The sequence below is a fragment of the Myotis brandtii genome, unplaced genomic scaffold (assembly GCF_000412655.1).
Source record: "Myotis brandtii unplaced genomic scaffold, ASM41265v1 scaffold902, whole genome shotgun sequence".
NCBI classification, from domain to species: Eukaryota; Metazoa; Chordata; class Mammalia; order Chiroptera; family Vespertilionidae; genus Myotis; species Myotis brandtii.
The window spans coordinates 687,729-709,779 of NW_005371709.1; the positions used below are offsets into that span (position 1 = coordinate 687,729).

General features: G+C 37.2%; 1 protein-coding gene across 1 annotated transcript in view; it reads left to right on the forward strand.

Moving 5' to 3' along the window:
• Positions 1-6: 6 nt before the first annotated feature.
• Positions 7-22,051, forward strand: part of ERLIN1 (ER lipid raft associated 1) — a 37,521-nt gene continuing 15,476 nt past the window's right edge. Inside the window, exons 1-8 of the mRNA XM_005885362.2 lie at positions 7-35; positions 247-369; positions 2,087-2,168; positions 5,845-5,891; positions 7,618-7,679; positions 9,998-10,123; positions 12,916-12,989; positions 19,372-19,430. Of these exons, the coding sequence (XP_005885424.1) occupies positions 257-369; positions 2,087-2,168; positions 5,845-5,891; positions 7,618-7,679; positions 9,998-10,123; positions 12,916-12,989; positions 19,372-19,430 (563 nt within the window). The 5' untranslated portion in view covers positions 7-35; positions 247-256. The remainder of the gene's footprint in view (positions 36-246; positions 370-2,086; positions 2,169-5,844; positions 5,892-7,617; positions 7,680-9,997; positions 10,124-12,915; positions 12,990-19,371; positions 19,431-22,051) is intronic.

Here is a 22,051-nt window from a genome sequence, read left to right on the forward strand (position 1 = left end):
GACGGCCATTGGGAGAGGGGGGGTCACGACGCTAAGTGAGCAGGGGCGGCCCGCGGGCCGTTTTGCGCGGAGGGGGGTGTAGGGGAGTAAACGGGTCCTGCAAAAAGGAATGAATGAGGAAGAAGGGGCACCAGACTTCCCCGCGCGGCGTGCGGAAGGGAGCCAGTTGTGCGACGCGGAGGGTGGAAACCGGACAGGATAGGCCTGTCTCTCACGGGGCTGGGCGTTCTTTCCTCCCTTGTTCAGGAGAAACAGGATGAATATGACTCAAGTCCGGGTTCTGGTGGCTGCCGTGGTGGGTGTGGTGGTCGCCTTTCTCTATGCCTCCATCCACAAAATCGAGGAAGGACACCTGGCCGTGTACTACAGGTGAGCGGCGTGTGCGGTCGGCTCGGGCTGCGCGCGCACTCCCGGCGGAGTTGTTGCCTCTGCAGCGTCGGGGGAGCCCTCTCCCGTCCTCGGCAGGGACTTCCGTCCTGGCTCTTGGGGGCCGAGGCAGGCTTTTGCAGAGCACCCTGCAGCTCTTGGACAATTTTAGTGCTACTGTATGTATGTTTTGTGCAGAGGTCAAGGCCCTACCTATTCCTTGTAAGCTCAATTTTTGCAGGAAAAAGTGAATGAAGGAAGGCAGTGGCCGCTCCACCTGTAACTGAAGAGATGGGTAAATCGTTGTATCCCATACACCTGTACAGGCTTTCAGTTTGAACTTTACATGCTGTTTAGAAACGCTGGTCCTATTAGTGATGGTTCTTTACATCTCCCCCCCTCCCCCCTTAAAATCACCTAGTGTCTGGTTTTGACGGTTGTTATATCCCTGGACCTCGAGACACAAACTCAGCATTGACGGACCACCCTCCTCCCACCTTACCCTTTCTTCCAGGTTGAGGAAAGGAATTGTGTGGGATGTGTTGCTCTCTAGTTGGGCTCCAATGGCTTTTCCTTCAACATGGTACCACCAGTTCCTTTTGGCCTAGACACACAGAGGGTAATCTGGAGAAATTGCGATAATAATGTATTTGGAGGGGCTTCAACTTCAACTTTTTGCTTGTTTCCATCATCCCCCCAAAATGATATTTCTACTTTTAAATCCATCCTGAGTCTTAGAAACAGTCTTCCCTGTGAAACGCTAGTTTCAAATGCAATTTCAGTGATATGTCTTAGTAGATGAATAACAGAGGTTAGTTCATATTTCCATCTAGTTCAGCATTGCCTTCCTGGTAGTAAAATCAAGGAAAGAGCTTTTCAACGTGTGGCTCTCAAAAAATTAGGGCTATACCTCAAACAGTTCATATTTTCTTAGTTATTTGTTATTAATCCTTTTCATACCTATTTATATTTTCAAATAGAAAGCTAAGTTCTATGAAGTTATTCTTCACTGTGTACAAAAGGACTTCTTTTTAATATTTGTCCCTCAAATGCCTTTTTTTTAAAATAATTTCCAAGATGTGCTGTCATAGTTCACACATTCCAGAATTTGGTGAACAAGTCCACAGTTATATTCTCTCCACTTTTAATCTTATTCCCTCACCCTTTATTTTGCTATGCTACTTTTTCCTGTTTTTAAAAATAAACTTTATGCACCCAGTATTTTAATTGCCTTATTATTTAGGTAGATTAAAAGAATCTTGAGCCTCTGAAATTTTCTCCTTCCTTGAAAGTTTGTGTCATCTTCTTTTTTAACCTGGTGACTAAATGTATTATGTTTTGAACTGGTTAGTGTTAGTGTTATGCACAGTCAAAATATAGCAACTGAGAGCCATTAGAATTTTTTTACAAGTATTTTTCAGACCGTTAAAAAAACCATCGAAAATCCTTTGTACCTGTAAGCAGTGCTGGAAACCCAGAGGTATAGTTGGTTCATCTTATGAAACAAGGTGTAACATCAGCAGTTTAATGTGATTTTTTTAACCTTCTTAGCTGTGGCAGATATTTTAGGGACTAGCAGTTGTTCATCATGTGTAAGTCATATTAGTGAGGCTTTAATAGGTCAATAGCATGAGTAAGAGTGAATACTTATTACAGCATTTTAGATTTGGAAAGAGAATTTCTCTCTATAATTTTGTCAATTTGAAACATCTTTTTGCAGGGGAGGAGCTTTACTAACTACCCCCAGTGGACCAGGCTATCACATTATGTTGCCTTTCATTACTACGTTCAGATCTGTGCAGGTAAGTGATTTCTAAGGAAGCCCCGACACTGGATAGACAGGCGTGACAGGAACAGTTGCCACATTTGTGGGTGGAGATAGGTTTCCTTATTGCTTAATCAAATGGTGGTATTTACTTAAATAAGGAGTTAAAGTACAGAGTACAGTTGTCACAGTACAGGTGTCGCAGTACAGTTTGTGCTTTTGAACCACCTCACTCTCTTGAAGTATGTTAGAAGTAAGAGCTCAGCAACTTGGAAGAACTGACTTCTCACATGTATATAGTGGTATGCAGCAGGGGTTCTGTTGCTGCCAAAATAAAAGCAGGTCTTCAGCGCACAACTAGAAAAACAAACCAGTGATTACTGGTTTAGAACGGTGTTTGGTTTCCATAGGGGCAAGCTCCTGGACTACTGTTAACATGGAGGATCTGAATTTTTATACACAGCTTTTCTGCCTCACGTTTTTGCCTGGAAACATTAAGCACAATTTTATGTGGAACCTTAGGGAATGTTTTATTTTGATAGCATTTCAGAATATTTGAAGTAGCATCTTATTGAGAACAGTGTCTTGGTCGTGGGAAATAGTAAAATATCTTTTGACATAAGATGATAAAATAGGATTATTAGATGACTCCTTTATCAGTATGATCATAAATCTATGGATTCAGAAGTTTGTCTACTGTCTGCTAATTTTTTAGGACTGAGGAAAATGTATTATAGTTAATCTTGGAATTTAAATCTAGTCTTCTTGATAAGTGAGAGTTTCATTATAAATACTTAAATCTTCCAGGTTTCCTTCCAAGTTGTTTTTCAGTGGCTTAGGGCAAGAATTTGTATCTGTTGAAGTGAAATGTGTTCTTCCGTTAGCTGGACTGATTTCTATATTTTCTCTATTTTATTCACTCTAGCCTTCGTTCATGCTGTCACCTCTTCTCTCCTCATCTTTCCCTTCATTTCTTCTTTCCTGTCAAATCTTGCCAGCCTTCTTAAGGCTTATCGCAAATCCCTCTTTTAGTCTATAGCTCTGAAAGTCTGTACTATAAATTTTGGCCTTTGGTCTTATTTCTTTTAATAATATTGTCTTGTTTGTTCTCTAAGATTTGTGTGTATTTTCTTTCCAGAAAATCTCCAAGCTTCTTGAAGGCAGGGATTGTAACCCATTTATATTTCTGACCTTTCTACTTGTGAACATTGTTAAATTGACCAGTAGGGTGTAGTGAACACATGGGGTCAGAAACCTGGAAACTTCAGTTCTGGCTCTAACACCAATTAATTATAAGACTTTGCAAAAATCACTTCACTACTGTAGACTTCAGTTATTCCTTTGTGAAAGAAGGAGTTTTAATTACATGATCTCACCAACAGCCTAAACAGTATATGATGATGTTATCAATGGCAGCATCATACCCTTAGAGATTAGGGTATTTTGTAGGTCTGTTCAAAGCCAAGCAAATCTATCTCTGCCTTCTTGGAGCTTAGTATGTTGAGTCACACTGATGCAGAGATATATAGAAGAGATACAGATAATAAACATTAAATAGCTTTTAGAGTTTAATTGCAGATATAACAAATACAATATATAGTTTGTATACACGTATACAGACAGTTCTCGGGTTACATCGGACTCGACGACGTACGTCTTTTCGTGGTTACATCGCCATCTCCCATTTATTTATTAAAAAAAAGTTCCATCATTTCGACGTATGTACATATGTGCTTTATGTTTTTTATTATTTATTTACCACAAGTAAAGGTCAGGAATTGTTATCTTTTAAATGTTTTTTACTGTTTCACTTCATCACTGCTATGTATGTGCTCCATGTGAGTGACGTTAGATGCTTATGTAGGTGGGTTCTGAGTTACAGCAAAAATTGCGTCACGTTGTGCCGTAGGAACGGATCTCCGATGTAACCCGGGGATCTACTGTATTTATATATTGCAATAAACTATCATACTTAATGGAAATGAAATTAGTAAAGAGATTTCCATGTCAACAATATACTTTGAATTTACAAAAAAATTAAATGGTGGAGCCAGTGTGACTTAATAGGAATGTTCTTTTTTAATATGTGAAGCAGTAACATTCTAGGAAAAAATTATATTAATAAAACCCTTTTTAAAAATTGTTCTTATTCAAATGAGACATGAAATATTTACTTTTATGAAATTTTTCGAACCTGGGACCCTTCAGTCCACAGGCCGACGCTCTATCCACTGAGCCAAACCGGTTAGGGCTGCAACCAGTTTTTTAATCCTTTCTCTATGAAGACTCCTGGACTGACAGCTTTTAATTTCCACGCCCTTTACTAAATCAGCCTAAATAAATTAATACTTTAGCTTCCCAGCTGGTTTTCTTGCCTCTAAATATGATGGATACTGAGATTGGCACCACATATGAGCAAAGGAATTAAAGAAAAACATATTTTTGAAAGGTTTATTTTGTGGCTGTATATAAGATAGATTAGGGAGGGCTCAAGCCCCGCCCTCCCTCCTTTGAACATGCAGGGCCCTCTACCTAATATCACCATGTTCACTTCTCAGAAAATCAACTTTCATCTATATCACCCCTTCTGCTGCAGGCAAGCCAATCTGCTTCCTGTCACTTGTACTAGTATGTACAGTTTGTTCTCAACTTTGTATATTTGAATAGGATATTTATTGAACCTAAAATGTTTCTCTGCCTCGTCTGTTCTTATTTTTCCCCCTGTAGACCTGACTTATAAATACTTCACTTCAGAGAGCTTTTCAACCTATCACTTTACTCTCTGCCATTTAATACCTAACAATTCCGTTTATACACTGTTGTTTTATACCTGTTATAGATTGCTTTGTAAGGATTTTATCTCCTGTGTTGGATAATGAGCTCTTTGGAAACAGGGACTATACTTTCTTTCTCCTTTGTATTCCATCAAGTAATATGTTGCTGAGTACTTAATAAGGTGCAGTGTGTCTAGAATATACATACTCATTAGGTATTCACCTATTGGAGGCCTTAGAGTGCAAAGTAATATGTTGCTGAGTACTTCATAAGGTGCAGTGTGTCTAGAATACACTCATTAGGTATTCACCTATTGGAGGCCTTAGAGTGCAATAGAGAATCACTATGGATCCAAACAAAGGGGCAGAGTAAATAAATACCAGATTGTTGGAAGGAAGCACCGCTGGTGGTGGCAGTTCTGTTAAAAAGGAAATTGAACAGACCATTTGAGAAATTACTGGGGCCTAAACTAAAATATTGACTACATCTTCAGAGAAAAAGATTGCTTTTCAGTTCAAGGGTACCTTTGAGTTGTATGCATAAAATAGTTATCTTTTATCTTCGTCATAAGCAGTAATATTAGCAGTGGAATCAAAGTTCAGAGCACAAGTCCTCGTAGTAGTATCCTTGTGGGAAAGCCATGTAGTTTGTAATCCCAGGCCAGCTCTAGGCAAATAAGGGACTCTGAGAGGTTGAACATTGAAACATTCCTAGTGCATCCTGATTCAAACATTAACTGTAAAATATTTTGTCTCAAAACTTTCATGTCTGCTGGGATACAAAAAGAAATTACTTTGATAGCTAATCTTCGGTGACTAAAACTGTAATGGAGTGCTCCTATATTTACCTCTCAGTACTTCTCCAGAGGTTTTCCCTCTGGGACCTGTAGTTCTTTGACAATATGTGTCCTGAGTATTGAGATTTTTTTTCCTCCCCAGACAACACTACAAACTGATGAAGTTAAAAATGTGCCTTGTGGAACAAGGTAAGCTTTCCCCTCACTAACCAACCTCCCTTTAGTTCAGATGGAGTTTCTGTTCATAAGCTATAATCAGTTAAACATCTTTGAAACGGCATGACAGTAACTCCAGGAGTTTTCTCTTCTGGGCATTATATGAGGAAAGTCCTGTCTCCAACAGGAGCTTTTTATCTTAAGAGTCATTAGGGTGTAATTGAAAAGAACCAGCAGACCTAGCTTCATACGTATATCAGCACTGCCACATCTGCTTTATTGAGTTTTGTTTTTTTAACTAGACTTTATTTTTTAGTGCACTTTTAGGTTTATAGCTAAATTGAGCGGAAAGAACAGAGTTTACGTATACTCCTTGTTGCCACACATGCCTTTATTGACTTTGCTAAACTCAGTTCCCTCATTTGTAAAAATCAGGTAATAAGACCTATCTTGCAGTTATACCAAGGGACAGAATTAGTGTATATGAAGTGCCTAACCCAGCACTTGATCCAGAGTAAGTACTCAATAACAGATAGTTTAAAATGAAATCATCTCACCTGTCATCTGTAGTATTAAAAGCCATCTAGAGTTTCTGATTCAGTAGGTCTGGAATGAGGCCTGAGAATTTGCATTTCTAGCAGAAGTTCTCAGGTGATGTAATGCTATTTCTGGTTTTAGGACTTTACTTTGAAAATCGCTACACTAAAGAGTTTTAAGGAAAGAAAGGCAAGCAAGGCATATATTATTTCTAGAATATAATTAGTACATTGAATTGTATCAAAAGAATAATGTAAAATTGAAGGTATTTTTTAAATGCTTTATTTTAAATAACTAAAATATTTATTACAAGCCTATATAAAAGAGGCTTTGACATCAGTGGAAGGACACATGCTTTTTAAAAGGGAGCAAATTTCCTGTGTTTTAAGTTATTTGATAAGTTCTCTCTAGGTCTGTCTGTCAATTTTTTTTTTTTTTATGGATTCCCTTTAGAGATGACTCAAAATTGGCAGCTAGTGAGATTTTTGGTAAATTTCATGTTAATCTTTTTGCTTTCCTATTTTTTTTTTTCAGTTTTTTTTTTTTTTTTTTTTTTTTTAGTGAGCATGTATTACTCTTTTTTTGTGGGGTGGGGGATGTCATTGTAAGTTGGTAGGAAGGCTTAGTTGTTTAGTTTCAAAATCTCTAATTTCATGTACCTCAAGTTGAAGTTCACATGTCCCTCATGGTAGCCCAGGAAGTATAGGAACCACTAATTAACAAGACCTATCTTTCTAGTGTGTCAGTTTTACTTGAGGAGCAAATTATTTTTATACAAGAATAAATATGGATAAAACATAAAAACTCTTAGATTAATTATTAAGATAAAGCAGGAAACCCAAAGGATTTTAGTGTGGCTGGCCTTCATACCTCCTGAGGAACCATTTTACTTGGTTTCTTGATGGAAGACTTTGAGAAGAGCACTGCGTTATCTGTTGGCCAGTTAATAAGGGCAAAGTACTAAGTAGCTTTAGGTTATAGGTTTGGTCTTCATATGAGCTGAATTGATCACAACAGTTACAGAGGTGAACCTTTGTTATGAGAGGAACTAGGTGAGTGTGTAGGGTTATTTGAGTAGTGATTAGTGGAGTCATTTTAATCAGTAATATATGTCTTTAGATTTTCCTTCTAAATTTCTATCTTGTGGGATATGTTTGATGATCTGGGATTATAATAGAATTTGTATTTGGCTCATGCTTTTTCCTTTTTTTTTTTTCTTTAGCGGTGGGGTCATGATCTATATTGATCGAATAGAAGTGGTTAATATGTTGGCCCCTTATGCAGGTATGGTACTGATCTATTCTGTTGTTTTAAAGTTATAATCAGAGTATAACTGAGAGATTCCCTGAAGAATAGAAAGGTACTTTTAAAGTTTTATGACCTCATTTATTTATATATGTATAGAAAAATAATCACTGGAATATTTTCCATTTCGAGAGAATGTTGGCAGAAATAGGTTACAAGTTCTAGACAGAGTTGACTTTTCTGCAACTGTATGGGTTACTCTTTGTTTTTAAAGAGCAAGACAGTCATTGATTATTTCTAGAATTTCTAGAAAGTAGCATTTTATCCAGTCAGGATGAGAGATCATTTTCATGCATGCTAAAAACCTATAATTGATTAAGTCCTAGGCCACATTGATTTGTGACCGTAGAAAAATCTTTTCTAGTTGTGAGTTATGCTATTACTTGCAAAGCAATCTGAAAGTCCTTATTGTGGGGAAAACATTTTCTTGGTAAAAGATGAAAACCTAGAGATGGAGTGGGTACTGTTAAAAAAACTTAAGAAAATCTGTCTTTGTTTGGTTTGAACCCTCCCCCCAATTATTTTTGTAGCAGAATACACATAAAATAAATCATCTTAACCATTTTTTAAGTGTACAGTTCAGTGGTATTAAATACATTCAGATTGTTGAACAACCGTCACCAACTCTATCTTGATAACTCTTCATTTTGCAAAATGAAACTCTATAAACATTGAACAATAATTCCCATTTCCCCTTCTCTTCAGCCCCTGGTAATTACCAATGTCCTTTTTAAGGTTGAATAATATTCCATTATATGTATATACCACATTTTGTATATCCATTCATCCATCAATGGACATTTGGGTTGCCTTTACGTTTTAGCTGTTGTGAATAATCTATGAACATAGATGTACGTCGGTCTCTTTTAGTGGAAAGATCTGCCATTCTACCTTTATTCTTATTATTAAAATTGGCATGCCCAGTATGTACAGGAGACTGTATTTGTCGAAAACAATTTTAAAAGGTGAAGTTAGAACCTTTTCCCTAAGGAGTTTTTATTTTACTTAAGAAGACATAATACCTAATATATATTGGAATGTAAGGTCATGCTAAATTTCATGTCACTGGATCAGGCACAAATAGCAAAAGGATTTCATACCAGAGAACAGGCTGTATTACTGCCAACTGGATTTGGATTCTGTTTTTCAGTGATTAAGTATTTTCATTGTCCTTTTTCATCTACTTTCCCTAGCAACAGATCAGTGGGATGAATTGTGATTGGAAAAATAGAAGAAAGGGAGATTGCTTTTCTCTAGCCAAAGATAAAGAGGAAACTATTGGTTCACCAGTTCATTTAGAAATGACCAAGCAAATGAATTAGTCAACAAATATTTATTGGTGGCCTGTCTATCAAGGAAAGGCTAGTGGAGCAAGTCCTTGGGTCTGAACAGAGAAAGCAGCATGTGTTGTTGTTTTTTTGATTTTTTACTTTTCAATTACAGTTAATGAACAATATTAGTTTCAGGTTTACAACCCAGTGATTAGACATTTATATACATTACAAAGTGATCACCCCGATAAATCTAGTTCCCATCTGACATCATACATAGTTAATAAAATATTATTGACTATATTCCCTATGCTATACTTTTCATCCCGATGATTATTCTGTAATTGCCAATTTGTACTTCCTAATTCCTTCACCTTTTTCACCCATCCTCCAACCCCCATGTTTGAATAGTAAAGCACAGGTTCAGGTATGGTCTAACAGCCGTGGGCCGGATCCGGCCCATTTGAAATGAATAAAACTAAAAAAAAAGGTATGGTCTAGTAGGTGCCCTTAAGCACATTTCTGAAATGCTCTGTTTCTCAATTTCCTCAATTAGATTTTTTGTGATAATTAAATGCTAATATATGTAAATTGTCTGGCATAAAGCCTGGCCCAATAAATGTTTGCTTCTTTCCCTTCTAGCCTGGTATCTTTTTAACAGCCTTTAAAAACTGCCTTTTTGAAAATGGTCTTCTGCAGCTGCTTCCTTCTTTTATTCCCACTGTTCCTTTACTTAAGGCCCTCTTTACCTCTTAGCTAAACTTTTGCTTTGTAGTAATTGCTTTACACTTTCCTGCCTCTGATCTTTGTGCTTCCCAGTTCATCTTCATACTGCTGCCAAAGTACAAATCTGATTATGTCATGCCTTCGCTTGAAAACTGTCAGTTCCTTATACCTCTAAGATATGTATACTCTTCTTAGTATGGAATTCGAAGTTTGCCTACTAGAATTATAATATCAGTGTAACTTTTACCTTGGCTGAATTAGGAGATACATGAGTAAACATGGATTGTACCTCTCCTTCAGTGTTTGATATTGTGAGGAACTACACTGCAGACTATGACAAGACCTTAATCTTCAATAAAATCCACCATGAACTGAACCAGTTTTGCAGCGCCCACACACTTCAAGAAGTTTACATTGAATTGTTTGGTAAGTATCTTATTTGTTTTGAATATGTAAGTAACCAATTGGAAATCTTGTTCAACTCGTTTATGGATGCTATAACAACATTAGTAAACATGCTATTTGAGCATGCCTTCTGAATTTAAAATAGAGCAATTGTGTTTAAAATATTCTTTATCTTAACACATTTCGTACCACTTAGGAGTTTTCTCATGTTTCACACGCCATCTGTTAAGGACCGCTCATGAGTGTTCTCATTTTTCACGCCCATGGAAAAAGGAGCGAATCTAGATACTTACGTAAATTTTGTTTGGTCCCTCTTCATAGAGGAAAATGTTTTACGCAGTACCATACGTTAAAAAAGTCCTAGGAACTTTAATTGTTTAATTGTTTTTGTAAATAAAAATGTTATAATTATTGAAAAACAACACCTAAAGTGCATTATGATGATTTAAATAACGTGCAGTTTGCCCAAAAATGTGCGGTCCCTGGCGTATGTCTTAGAGATTTCTATGCGGTACGCAATGTGTTAAGCTTAAATTTCTTATGATTAGGTTAATTAGTTGCTCAGACAAGCTGTTTTAAGAATGACAAAATTAGTGCACTGAGGAGATGGACCCTTAGCCCAGCCTGTGCCCTCTCACAGTCCAGGACCCCTCTGGGGGAGTGGCCCTAAGCCGGCAGGCGGACATCCCTTTTGCAGTCCAGGATCCCTCACTCCTTACTTCCGGGCTCGCTGCTCCTTAGCGCTGCTGTGGAGGCCAGAGAGGCTCCCGCCATCACTGCTGTGCTCGCCAGCTGTGAGCCCAGCTTCGGGCTGAGCACCGCTCCCCGTGTGGGAGTGCACTGACCACCTGAGGGCAGCTCCTGCATTGAGCGTCTGCCCCCTGGTGGTCAGTGCACGTCATAGCGACCAGTTGTTCTGCTGTTCGGTCAATTGCATATTAGGGTTTTATTATATAGGATATCCATTTTCTGAAATGCATAATACATAACTATATCCTGTTTTTACTATGATAACTTACTAAAAAATAGCTTTGTTGCTATTTTAATAGATAATATAGGGAAATTTAGAAATCTGTGTCCCGGAGTTTCCCAAGACCCACCTCCAGGTTTGATGATTTGCTAGGAGGTCTGACAGGACTCATTATATCAGTGGTTCTCAACCTTCTGGCCCTTTAAATACAGTTCCTCATGTTGTGACCCAACCATAAAATTATTTTCGTTGCTACTTCATAACTGTAATGTTGCTACTGTTATGAATCGTAATGTAAATATCTGATATGCAGGATGGTCTTAGGCGACCCCTGTGAAAGGGTCGCGACCCACAGGTTAAGAACCGCTGCATTATATAGTTGTACTCTCAGCTAAGATGCATTAACAGCAAAACAATAAAGCACATGGGTGAAGTCTGAAGGAAACCAGGCATGAGCTTTCAAGAGTGTTCTCCCAGTGGAGTCAAGCAGCATACACTTAATTACTCCAGCACTGAATTGCGACATGTGTGAAAATGTTGTCTACTTAGGGAAGCTCATTAGAGACTCACTGCCCAGGATTTTTACTGGGGGCTGGTCATATAGGCACCCTCTGCATGGTATATATCAAAATTCTAGACTCCCAGAAGGAAAGCAGGTATTTGGCATAAACCACATTATTTGTATAAACAATTCAGGTACAGTGAGTTATTCTTATCAATTATGGGGTTGATGGAAATCCTCTCTAAGTCCCAGTTCCCAGGTGACAAGCCAAGGCTAACTTGCAAACAGGTTTTTCTAAGGATGGCAGCTTCAGGCCTCCTACATTTACTCTTTTTCTGCATAAATTACCTTCTTTGTTCATTCTCGCCTGACAATATTTTTTTCCCATTGATTTTGAGAGAGAGAGTGGAAGATGAAGAGAAAGAAAGAGAGAGAGAAACATCAATGTGAGCGAGACATAGCAATTGATGGTCTTTCACATGCCCTCCCGCACCTGCAATCCGGATACGTGCCCTTGACTGGGAATCAAACCCAAGACCCTTTGGTGTGCGGGCCAGCGCTCTAACTATTTAGCAACACTGGCCAGGGCTGCACAAATAACTTTTCATTTATAATAGTGAAGGCTCTGACCAGTGATTGGGTTGTTGCTATTGGCTCCTTACTTCTTCCTGGAATTCTTAGTGAATTTCTTAGAGGCAGGCATAGGGATGGTTAATCAGTTTGGAAATCTACCAGTTGATTCATCAATGATTGACAACTGTTGGGATGGTGTCTGAGAAAACTGTTCTGTCCTGATTTGTCACGTCACCCATCTTTATAATAATGGTGAATGTACTGTTGAGGTGGATCCAAAATTCATGAGTTATAAGGCCAAATGAGTGACATGTTTGTTGTCCATTTTTGTGGGCTTCAAAGACCTTCCTGTGAGCCATTCCACCCATCCTGTTCTCTCTATTTTTAAATCCAAAGTAATAGGCAGAGGTCCATGGAAATGAAATTTAGTTATTTGGATGTTTGGAGTAAAGAATGAAGAAAAAAAATTTTTTTAATGAGAATCAGGACATGTGTTAATTAAAAACAATGAATTGATATTAGCGACCTAGATTCTCTATTTATTGGATCAACTTAATTTCTTTGATAATTCCGAGGAAAACTATATATATATATAATATACATATATTTGTTTATATATATGTATATATGTGAAGCACTTTAAGCTCTATGAAAGAATAGTACCATGGGAACTTTAGGTCTAATAATAATTGGTTTTGTTTCAATATTAAGACAATGTAAAAAAAAATTTTTGAATGTCATGAGAGTTGTTTTTGGCTTCAAAAACAGATCAAATAGATGAAAACCTGAAGCAAGCTCTGCAGAAAGATTTAAATGTCATGGCACCAGGCCTCACCATACAGGTAAGCCTTTTTCCTAGAGAAATTCTCTGGGAATTTTGAGAGCTTTGAATTTAAAGGTCCTTTTATCATACTGTTTATTCTGCAATTATTTAGTTGAAGTGCTATAGTGAGTTATAGAATACCTTTCTCAGTTTGACTTTAGATCTCTGCCAAAATAAAATACTCTTAGAGCTAATCACGAATTCCTAGAGGGAACAGATAAGCTGAGGCTCTTACAAGGAAATAAAATACACATACTGCTAGTGTGAGGCATTACTAAGTTGCAGTAATGGTTATAAATCAGTGTAAGAGTATCCCTTATCAAAGGAATTTCAAGTATAAGGTTTGGACAATAATTCTACACAAAGTAGATGTCCTGAAGCATTAATTGACAGGCAAATTGATTAGGTTATTGCTATAAGAGTTTAAGAGAACATTTCAGGAGAGTCTGCCTAGAAATGACTGTGATTGAGTTGGGATTTTAGTTATGTCTGGAATTAATAGGACTTATAGGGGGGAAAGGAGTAAAGAAGGTATTTCAAGTGGGTGGAATGCCCTGAGTAAAGAAAGGCAAGGTAGCAGCTGAAATAATGGTGGTGGTAGCAGCAGTGGTGGTGGCAGTGGCAGTGGTGGCATCAGCAGCAGCAGCAGCAGCACTGGGAGATAGAATGGTGAGAGGCTATATGCCTGCTTTTTTTAGTCAGTAATTTTTTAGATTTAATTGAAATCCATTAGTGGATTCTAAAATCAGTTTTAGTGGGTCATGACCAGCATTTTAAGTAAAATGGAATTAAATAGGAAAATAAATCAGTAAATGCCATGTAGTAAGTTTAAGTCATTCTGTAAAATTTTTGTGTTACGTAAGTATGTGGGTAGGTTTTTGTATTGGGTCTCATTGTAAAATGTGTTTTTTGCTGTGGTCATATCATGGTCAATAACATTTGAAAGCCTTGGTTCTGGATCTGGATTACCCGAGAAGTGGTAATATGGCTTCTCCAATGTCCTTTCTCAGAGTTACTAGGAGATCAATTGATCGTGTACTGAACGTTACTGCAGCTAAAGATGAAGCTTTGTTTGGTGTCACATGTCTCAAGTGTCTGTCTCATTGCTACTGAGAATGTGTATTCACTGTTGCGTGATCGTGTGTTATCACATAAACAAGACTGGAAAGATGGCTAGCGTTTTTCCTATCCTCATTCATATTGCGCCATTATCTCTGATGGGTGCCTGAGGGGGAGCCACCAAAGTTAAGGGGTCATTTGAAATGTCCAGAGTTAACTGCAAAATTCTCTTGGTTGTACATTCAGTTGTGGCTGGAGTAGCTTTTCAGGTTTAAAGATAATAAATGTAAATATCACAGAGTCTTAGATTCTGCCCAGTTTGTTACTTGGAGATGGAGCTCATTCTTTTTAACAGCTGCCTAGAATTCCTTGTCATTATTATATAACCACTAGAGGCCTGGTGCACGACATTTGTGCACTGGAGGAAGGTGTCCCTCAGCCGAGCAGGGGTCCTTAGTGCTGCTGTGGAGGCGGAAGAGGCTCCTGCCACCGCTGCTGTGCTCGCCAGCCATGAGCCCAGCTTCTGGCTGAGTGGTGCTCCTCCTGTGGGAGCGCACTGACCAACCGGGGGCAGCTCCTGCATTGAGCGTCTGCTCCCTGGTGGTCAGTGTGTGTCATAGCGACCAGTCATTCCACCATCCTGTCGATTTGCATATTAGGGTTTTATTATATAGGACAATCATGGCGAACCTTTTGAGCTCGGCGTGTCAGCATTTTGAAAAACCCTAACTTAACTCTGGTGCCGTATGACATCTAGAAATTTTTTGATATTTGCAATCATAGTAAAACAAACATTTATATTTTTGATATTTATTTTATATATTTAAATGCCATTTAACAAAGAAAAATCAACCAAAAAAATGAGTGTGTCATAGGTTCACCATCACTGATACAGGATTTTCCTGTTCTCCCCCCCCCGCCCCTTTTTTGCTGTTAGTAAACAATAATGTAGGGAACATTCTTGACACATCTCCTTATATGTAAAAATTATCTTTCAATTGGCTGTACAATTCTACATTCTTACCAGTAGTATGTGTGAAATATAGGGTTTCCCTGTTCTCCCCCCCTTTTTTGCTGTTAGTAAACAATAATGTAGGGAACATCCTTGACACATCTTATATGTAAAAATTATCTTTCAATTGACTGTACAATTCTACATTCTTACCAGTAGTATGTGTGAATGCTTATTTGTCTTCAACTCATTAGATTTGAAGCAATCAGATGTTAATTTTTGCTAAATGGCTGATAGATTTGAAGTTATCTCTCTCTTTGATTTGCATTTCCTTAGTTATTAAATGAGGGTGAGCATCTTTCTAGTTTTTATTTTTGTAGCCATTCCTATTCTCCTCCCTGAATTGCCCACTTATCTGTTAGATTTTTTCTTACTGATTTGTTAGTAATACTTTGTATATTCTGGATATTTTGTACACATGTTATGCAGTATGTTGTAAAATATTAGATATTAGGAAAAAGATGAATAATAACGTGAAATTAACCACTAATCTTACTATGCAGAGATAAGAGTTTGTTGTATCTTTCCAGATTCTTCTTAATAAGTATATTGTTTATAAGTATAAATAATATTAAACTAAAGTAGAATTATGCCATAGCTGTTTTTTTCACTAGCAGTATATATAAGCATCTTTTCAAGTCAAAAATAAAGATTTGCTGCATTATCTCTTTTAATGGTTTTATTTAATTAATCTCTATGGCTTCCAATTTTTACTACTATATGCATCTTTAATGACCAAGCTTATAAATACATCTTTTAAAATCCTTTCCTTAGGATAAGTTCTTAAATGTAGGATTGACAGGTCAAAGTGTATGCCCTGTTTGGCACTTTTTGATACATAATGCCAAATTGCTTTTCAGTAAAACCAGCAGCTTATACTCTCTCATCAGCAGTGTTAGCTGAAATTTCTGCCAGAGGAGTTTCATTATTGATATTTTTATGGCATATCAGGTACCTCAATTGGTGTATAAGTTTTAAAATTGGGAGCATAGTTCCCAGTCATTGTGTCTCAGTGGTTGAGCATCGACCCATAGGCTTGATCCCCAGTAGAGGGCATGCAGGAGGCAGCTGATCAGTGATTCTCTCTCATCATTGATGTTTCTCTCTCTCTCCCTCTCTGTTCCTGTCTCTGAAATCAAGAAAAATATATTATAAATAAATAAATAAATAAATAAATAAAATTGGGAGCATAGTTTATGGCTTTTATGTAAACACATCATTTTTGTTTCTTTTAGAATTTCTGACCTAGGTTAGAAACTCATATGCCAAATTAAATTAATACTCATGAATTTAATGAGTCTTAATGCTGTTAAATATATAGTCCTTTTTCTAAGCATTGATGTATGCAAATGATTCTTGGTGAATTCACTGTCTTTACTAATTTTTTGGTTAATTTCCTTAGGGTGAGGTGTGTGTGTGTTAAAAACATTTAACATGAGATCTACCCTCTTAACAAATTTTTAATACATTATTATTGACTATAAGTAAAATGTTGTACAGCAGATCTCAAGAACTATTTATTGCCGTAACCGGTTTGGCTCAGTGGATAGAGTGTGAGCCTGCGGACTGAAAGGTCCTGGGTTCGATTCCGGTCAAGGACATGTACCTTGGTTGTGGGCACATCTCCAGTAGGAAGTGTGCAGGAGGCAGCTGATCGATGTTTCTCTCTCATTGATGTTTCTAACTCTCTCTCTCTCTCTCCCTTCCTCTTAAAAAATCAATAAAATGTATTTTTTTAAAAAAGAACTATTTATCTTGCTTGACTGAAACTTTATAAATTTCCTTAGATCTTTTTAGTTACATAATTATGCCAAAAAAAATCTTGATTTTTGCCTTCCACAATCTAGTATTTCCCAGTCCCCAAATCATCCTATTTTAATTCTTTACTTAACACTTCTAATTACCTGAAATTCTCTTGTTCATTTATTTGCTTTTTGTTGTTGTCTAATGTGTTTTCTCCTCAAATTTTAAATTTTATGAGAGCAGTCTTGCCTTGTTTATTGATGTATCCAAGGTGCCTAGATCAGCAGCACTTGGCACAGACTAGGTACCCAATTATTATTTGTTGTTAAATGAATATTCTCTGTAACAATTGCTATTTTAATTTTTCCCTTCTCATTTTTCTTGAACAACTACTATGGCAAATTAGAGTGGTAAAAAATAACATCCTTGATATTTATTTAGTGGTGTGACTATATTATATGCTGACTTTTGGTTTAAAATACATGTTTATAACCCAGGGGTCAGTTTCAACAGATAAATTTATTTCATCAGTTTGTGGGGTTGTTTTTGTCCTTACTCCATGTGTATGTTAATTTTAGTCAGTGTCTTTGGATATGTTTTTATTTTTAATTATTTTAAAATATGTATACACACACACACTTTATTTATTTCAGAGAGGGAGAGGGAAAGAGAGATGGAAACATCAATGATGAGAGAGAATCACTGATCTGCTATCTCCTGCACACCCCCTACTGGGGATCGAGCCTTTGACCAGAATTGAACCTGGGACCCTTCAGTCCACAGGCCGACGCTCTATCCACTGAGCCAAACAAGCTAGGGATTTTTTTTTAATTTCTTAAATCTCATAATGCAACTTATTCATGGTATCTGTTACAAGTCTTTATAATTTCACATATTTGAAAATGACAAGGTTTCCCAAGATTGGCAAGCATGTAGTATGTTCTTCAGCCTCATATAGCAAGATAGACATCTATAGAAAACAGTTCTATTTTATGCTTCTTTTTGTAAGACTAAAAAGATAAATGGCTAGTCTCTTACTCAAATGCAATGACAGTGCTTTTCTTTGAATCATATTAAAATGTATTGGAAGTCATCAGTATTTCTGATAGTCACATGGTGAAATCTGGCATCTCTCACCAATTCTGGTTCTAAATTTTTGTCTTCTGGATATCTCCATGAGTTGTTCCGTATGGTCTTACAGACCTCACCTTCAACTTGTAATGAGTGTTTTCACCACAGTACCCAGTTTCTTAAGCCATTTCACTCTAATTTTTGTAATAAGTTATGATAGTTTTCAAAATTATGTGCAGATTTGACTGTTCACTTTCACGTAAGGAAGGCTATGTTGCTTAAACATTGTAAAAAAGTCTTTTTTCAAATGCCTTAAAAGAAGGGCATATGTTTAAAGTCTTTGTTGCTTAAAAGTTTAGCCAGTTTAATAAGTAAATGAATGAATGAGTGAATAAGGAAGGAAGGGAAGGGAAGGGGGAGAGGGAAAAAGAAGGGAAGGGAAGGGGAACGGAAGGGGAGGGAAGGGGAAAAGAAGGGGAGGGGAGGAGTGGGGGGAAGAACCCCTAGCCAATGTGGCTCAGTTGGTTGGGCATTGTCCCATGCATTGAAAGGTTGCAAGTTTGATTCCTGCACATGCCTTGGTTTCCAGTAGGGGACGAGCAGGAGGGAGCCGATTGATGTTTGGCTCTCACATTGATGTTTCTCTCCCTCTCTCTCTAAAAATCAGTTTTAAAAAAAGTAAAAGTTTGAGTTTTCAGAGGAAAATTAACTTTCAGATCAGCAAAGTGTTTTGTGTATGCTTGCAGTGTAGGAGGAAGTGAGGGATGTTTAACTAGTAAAACCAACATGTTGTGAGAGATCAAGTCCTATATGTAGAAAAGTCAGCCTTCAAAAACTACGCTTCCCAAGTATGTCAAAGTACACTGGTTAGGAAAACAAAGTTTCTAGCAAAAAGTGTCTACAAAGGCAAGTAGACTTTGTTCTAAGTGAGATTCTAGAAAGAATATAAGCTATTAATTGGTATTTGTTTTCCTTCTGTCTTTGGCTGTTTGTTTATAGCCAGTACTGAGTGATTGCTGGTTTAGAAAGTGGTAAATTCATTTACTACTCACTGTGTTAAGTTGCATGTACCCACCTGGGTTTTTTGTTTTCATTTTTGTTTTTAGTTGTTTTCTACTTAACAATTTAAATCTGGGAATTTTACCTATCTTTTATTTCTTTGGTTTGCAAATTGGAAAAGGAATCAAAATATCCAACTAAAGAGCTTTGTGAAAAGTCTTTTAAGAGAGAACTTTTTCCCTACAGAAGTTTATTTCCTCAACTGGTAGAATGGTTTTCCTGTAGTCAGGCTTCTTTTTAAAAAAAACAAAACAAAAAACAAGAAGCAGCTTATCCTTGATTATTGGTGTGATGCTGAAAAGTAGATTTTTCTCGTGGGATCCCCACGGGTGTTAGTAGGCAGCTAGCCATGTTGTAGTTGTTTTGTTAGTCTCACTTGAGGAGCTATTCTGTAGAAGATTTAGTTTGAAGATTCATTTTTCAAATATACTTTGGCCTTTTCACTTTTATTTTTTAGGCTGTGCGTGTTACAAAACCCAAAATCCCAGAAGCCATAAGAAGAAATTTTGAGTTAATGTGAGTAATGTGCATGGGATCCCAATATTTTATTTAGGGCTGTCTACATATTAATATACCAGTCTGAAGGAAATGTCTGTGTGAGATATTACACTCTGGGGTGTGTTATGTGTTTATATTCCATACTTTAATTCTAGTAATACAGTCAAACCTCGGTTCTCGAACGTCTCCAATCTTGAACAATTTTGGTTCACAGAAAATGTCTCAGTTGTCAAACAAAACTTGGGTTCTCAACCCAACAACCCTTTCATGATCAGTTACTCATCTCTTAGGCAACAAAGGAGAGAATGTGCAATTTTGGGTCATTTTACCGCTAAACCTCCTGTTAACATCTCAGGAAATTATGCTGTGAATATTTTCATGTTTTTTGCTTTTGTGGCTGCTTATTATTATTAAACACGTACAATAAGTCACCATGGGTCCTAAGAAATTAAGTGATAGCAGCAAAGTGAAAAGGAAAGTTGTGAGATCACGACAGAGTTTTAAAAAGACATAATTGCAAAGCATGATAGAAGTGTTTGCATGTCTGATCTGTATATTTCATTTCATTTCTGTTAAATTTTTCATTTACATTTCATGTCCTTTTTGTTTTTATAATATTTACTTGTAGCTTAAACAGTACCTTAGACATGTACTGTATGTATGTAGCAAAGATTAAAACAGAATCATTGAGGGTCTGGAACAGATTAATTCAATTTACATTATTTCTAATGGTAAAAAATATTTTGGTTTTTTAACAAATCTCTTCTTGAACAGCCTTCTGGAACGAATTAAGTTCCAGAACCGAGGTTCCACCGTATTGCCTATTCTAGTGTCCTAATTCTCCCTAGACTCTTACTAGTTTTCTCTCTATGGACATTTCAGGAGCAGCTTCAGTGACTAAGGGTGCAGATGGCTGTAGAACTATGGTTGGAAGCCTAAGGAGCTATAATTGTGTTGTGAATAATACCTTGAATTAAATATTAATAGGGGAGAGAAAGAGTTCTAGCTGTTAAGGTTGAAGAGAATGCCTACATTTTGTTACTGTGTTACAATGATAAGAATAGACTCCTTATTGGTATAAGGTTTGGTTTGTATGTGGTTGTGTCTCTAAATTTAGACCTGGGTCTTTACAGTTTGCCCCTGGGGAAGCTTTTCCTGAGTTGACTCCTGAGTATTATTTTCTTTTTTATGTGTCCAGGGCTGACTGGGTATGAGAAGTTACTTGCTTGACATGAAATTAGTTTCTAAGTGTTTTTAGAAGATTCTTTTTAGAGGAATACCTACCATAGTCAAAATGGCAATATTATTCTCATACGACAGTACCGAGAAGAAGAAATAAGTCTAGAAAATTTGGCTGACATGTTAAGAGGAAAAATATGAAATGCTGGAAAAATAACTTTGTAAAAGTTGGGAATACAACAGATGTATAAATACAAGGGGTCCAACATGTAATAATACTAATACTTTATGGAGTGATATACTTCTAAGTCCTATTGTTCCTCAGTCTATCTTTTATTATGCAGAGTTTTATTTTCCCTTTTTCATTGTAGAAAAGGAACTCTTTTTAAAACTGTAAAGCATTGCCCGGCCGGTATTGCTTAGTGGTTGAGCATCGACCTATGAACCAGGAGGTCATGGTTCAATTCCTGGTCAGGGGACATGCCCAGGTTGCTGGCTCAGAAGGCAGCTGATCAATGATTCTCTCTCATCATTGATGTTTCTCTTTTTCTCCCTCTCCCTTAATCTCTGAAATCAATAAAAATATATTTTAGAAAAACACAAAAAACTGTAAAGCACAGAGTGCTGCACTGAATAGATCATGGGTCTGATCCATTCATAGAAAAAAATATTTATTTAAGGCTCAGTATCGTGTTAGGCTTTCAATATGGTGGCTTCTGGTGATGGAAAGATGAATACTATGTGTTCTCTGCTCTCAGATTCCTCATAGTATCCAGTATGTCATTTTATGTCTTCATTAGTGTTGGCAGGAGGAAAGGCGAGAGCTTTGGGTAAATGTTTTGGGGAAATCATTGGAGTTAACTTTTCAGATAATTCTGGATCTTTCCTAATTTTATAGACTATTGGATTTCCAGAATTAAAGCCATCTTGAGATCATCCAAGCTAACCGCTCACCTAATAGTAATTTTTAAAATATCATTCCTGCCATGTGGTCATCCAATTGCCACTTGTGCATACTTTAGTGATAGGCCAACCATTTCTATTATTAGAAAACTCAGATTCTTAGAAAAATTTTTCTTACATTGAGCCCCAGTTCACCACCTAGTAAACTGCCATCTAGTTATACAGCAAATAAGGCCACTGCACAAGGGTGTATGCCTGAAGAGGGACTGAAATCCAGCCCCATTCTACTTGCAAAACCATGCACCTAAGGACTGCATCTACCCAGAATTTGGTGCCTTTTGCTAATTGGCCCAGAGATGCTGTATGGCAGCGGTTCTCAACCTGTGGGTCGCAGCCCCTTGAGGGTCGAACAACCCTTTCACAGGGGTCACTTAAGACCATCGGAAAACACATATATAATTACATATTGTTTTTGTGAGTAATCACTATGCTTTAATTATGTTCAATTTGTAACAATGAAATTGGGGGTCACCACAACATGAGGAACTGTATTAAAG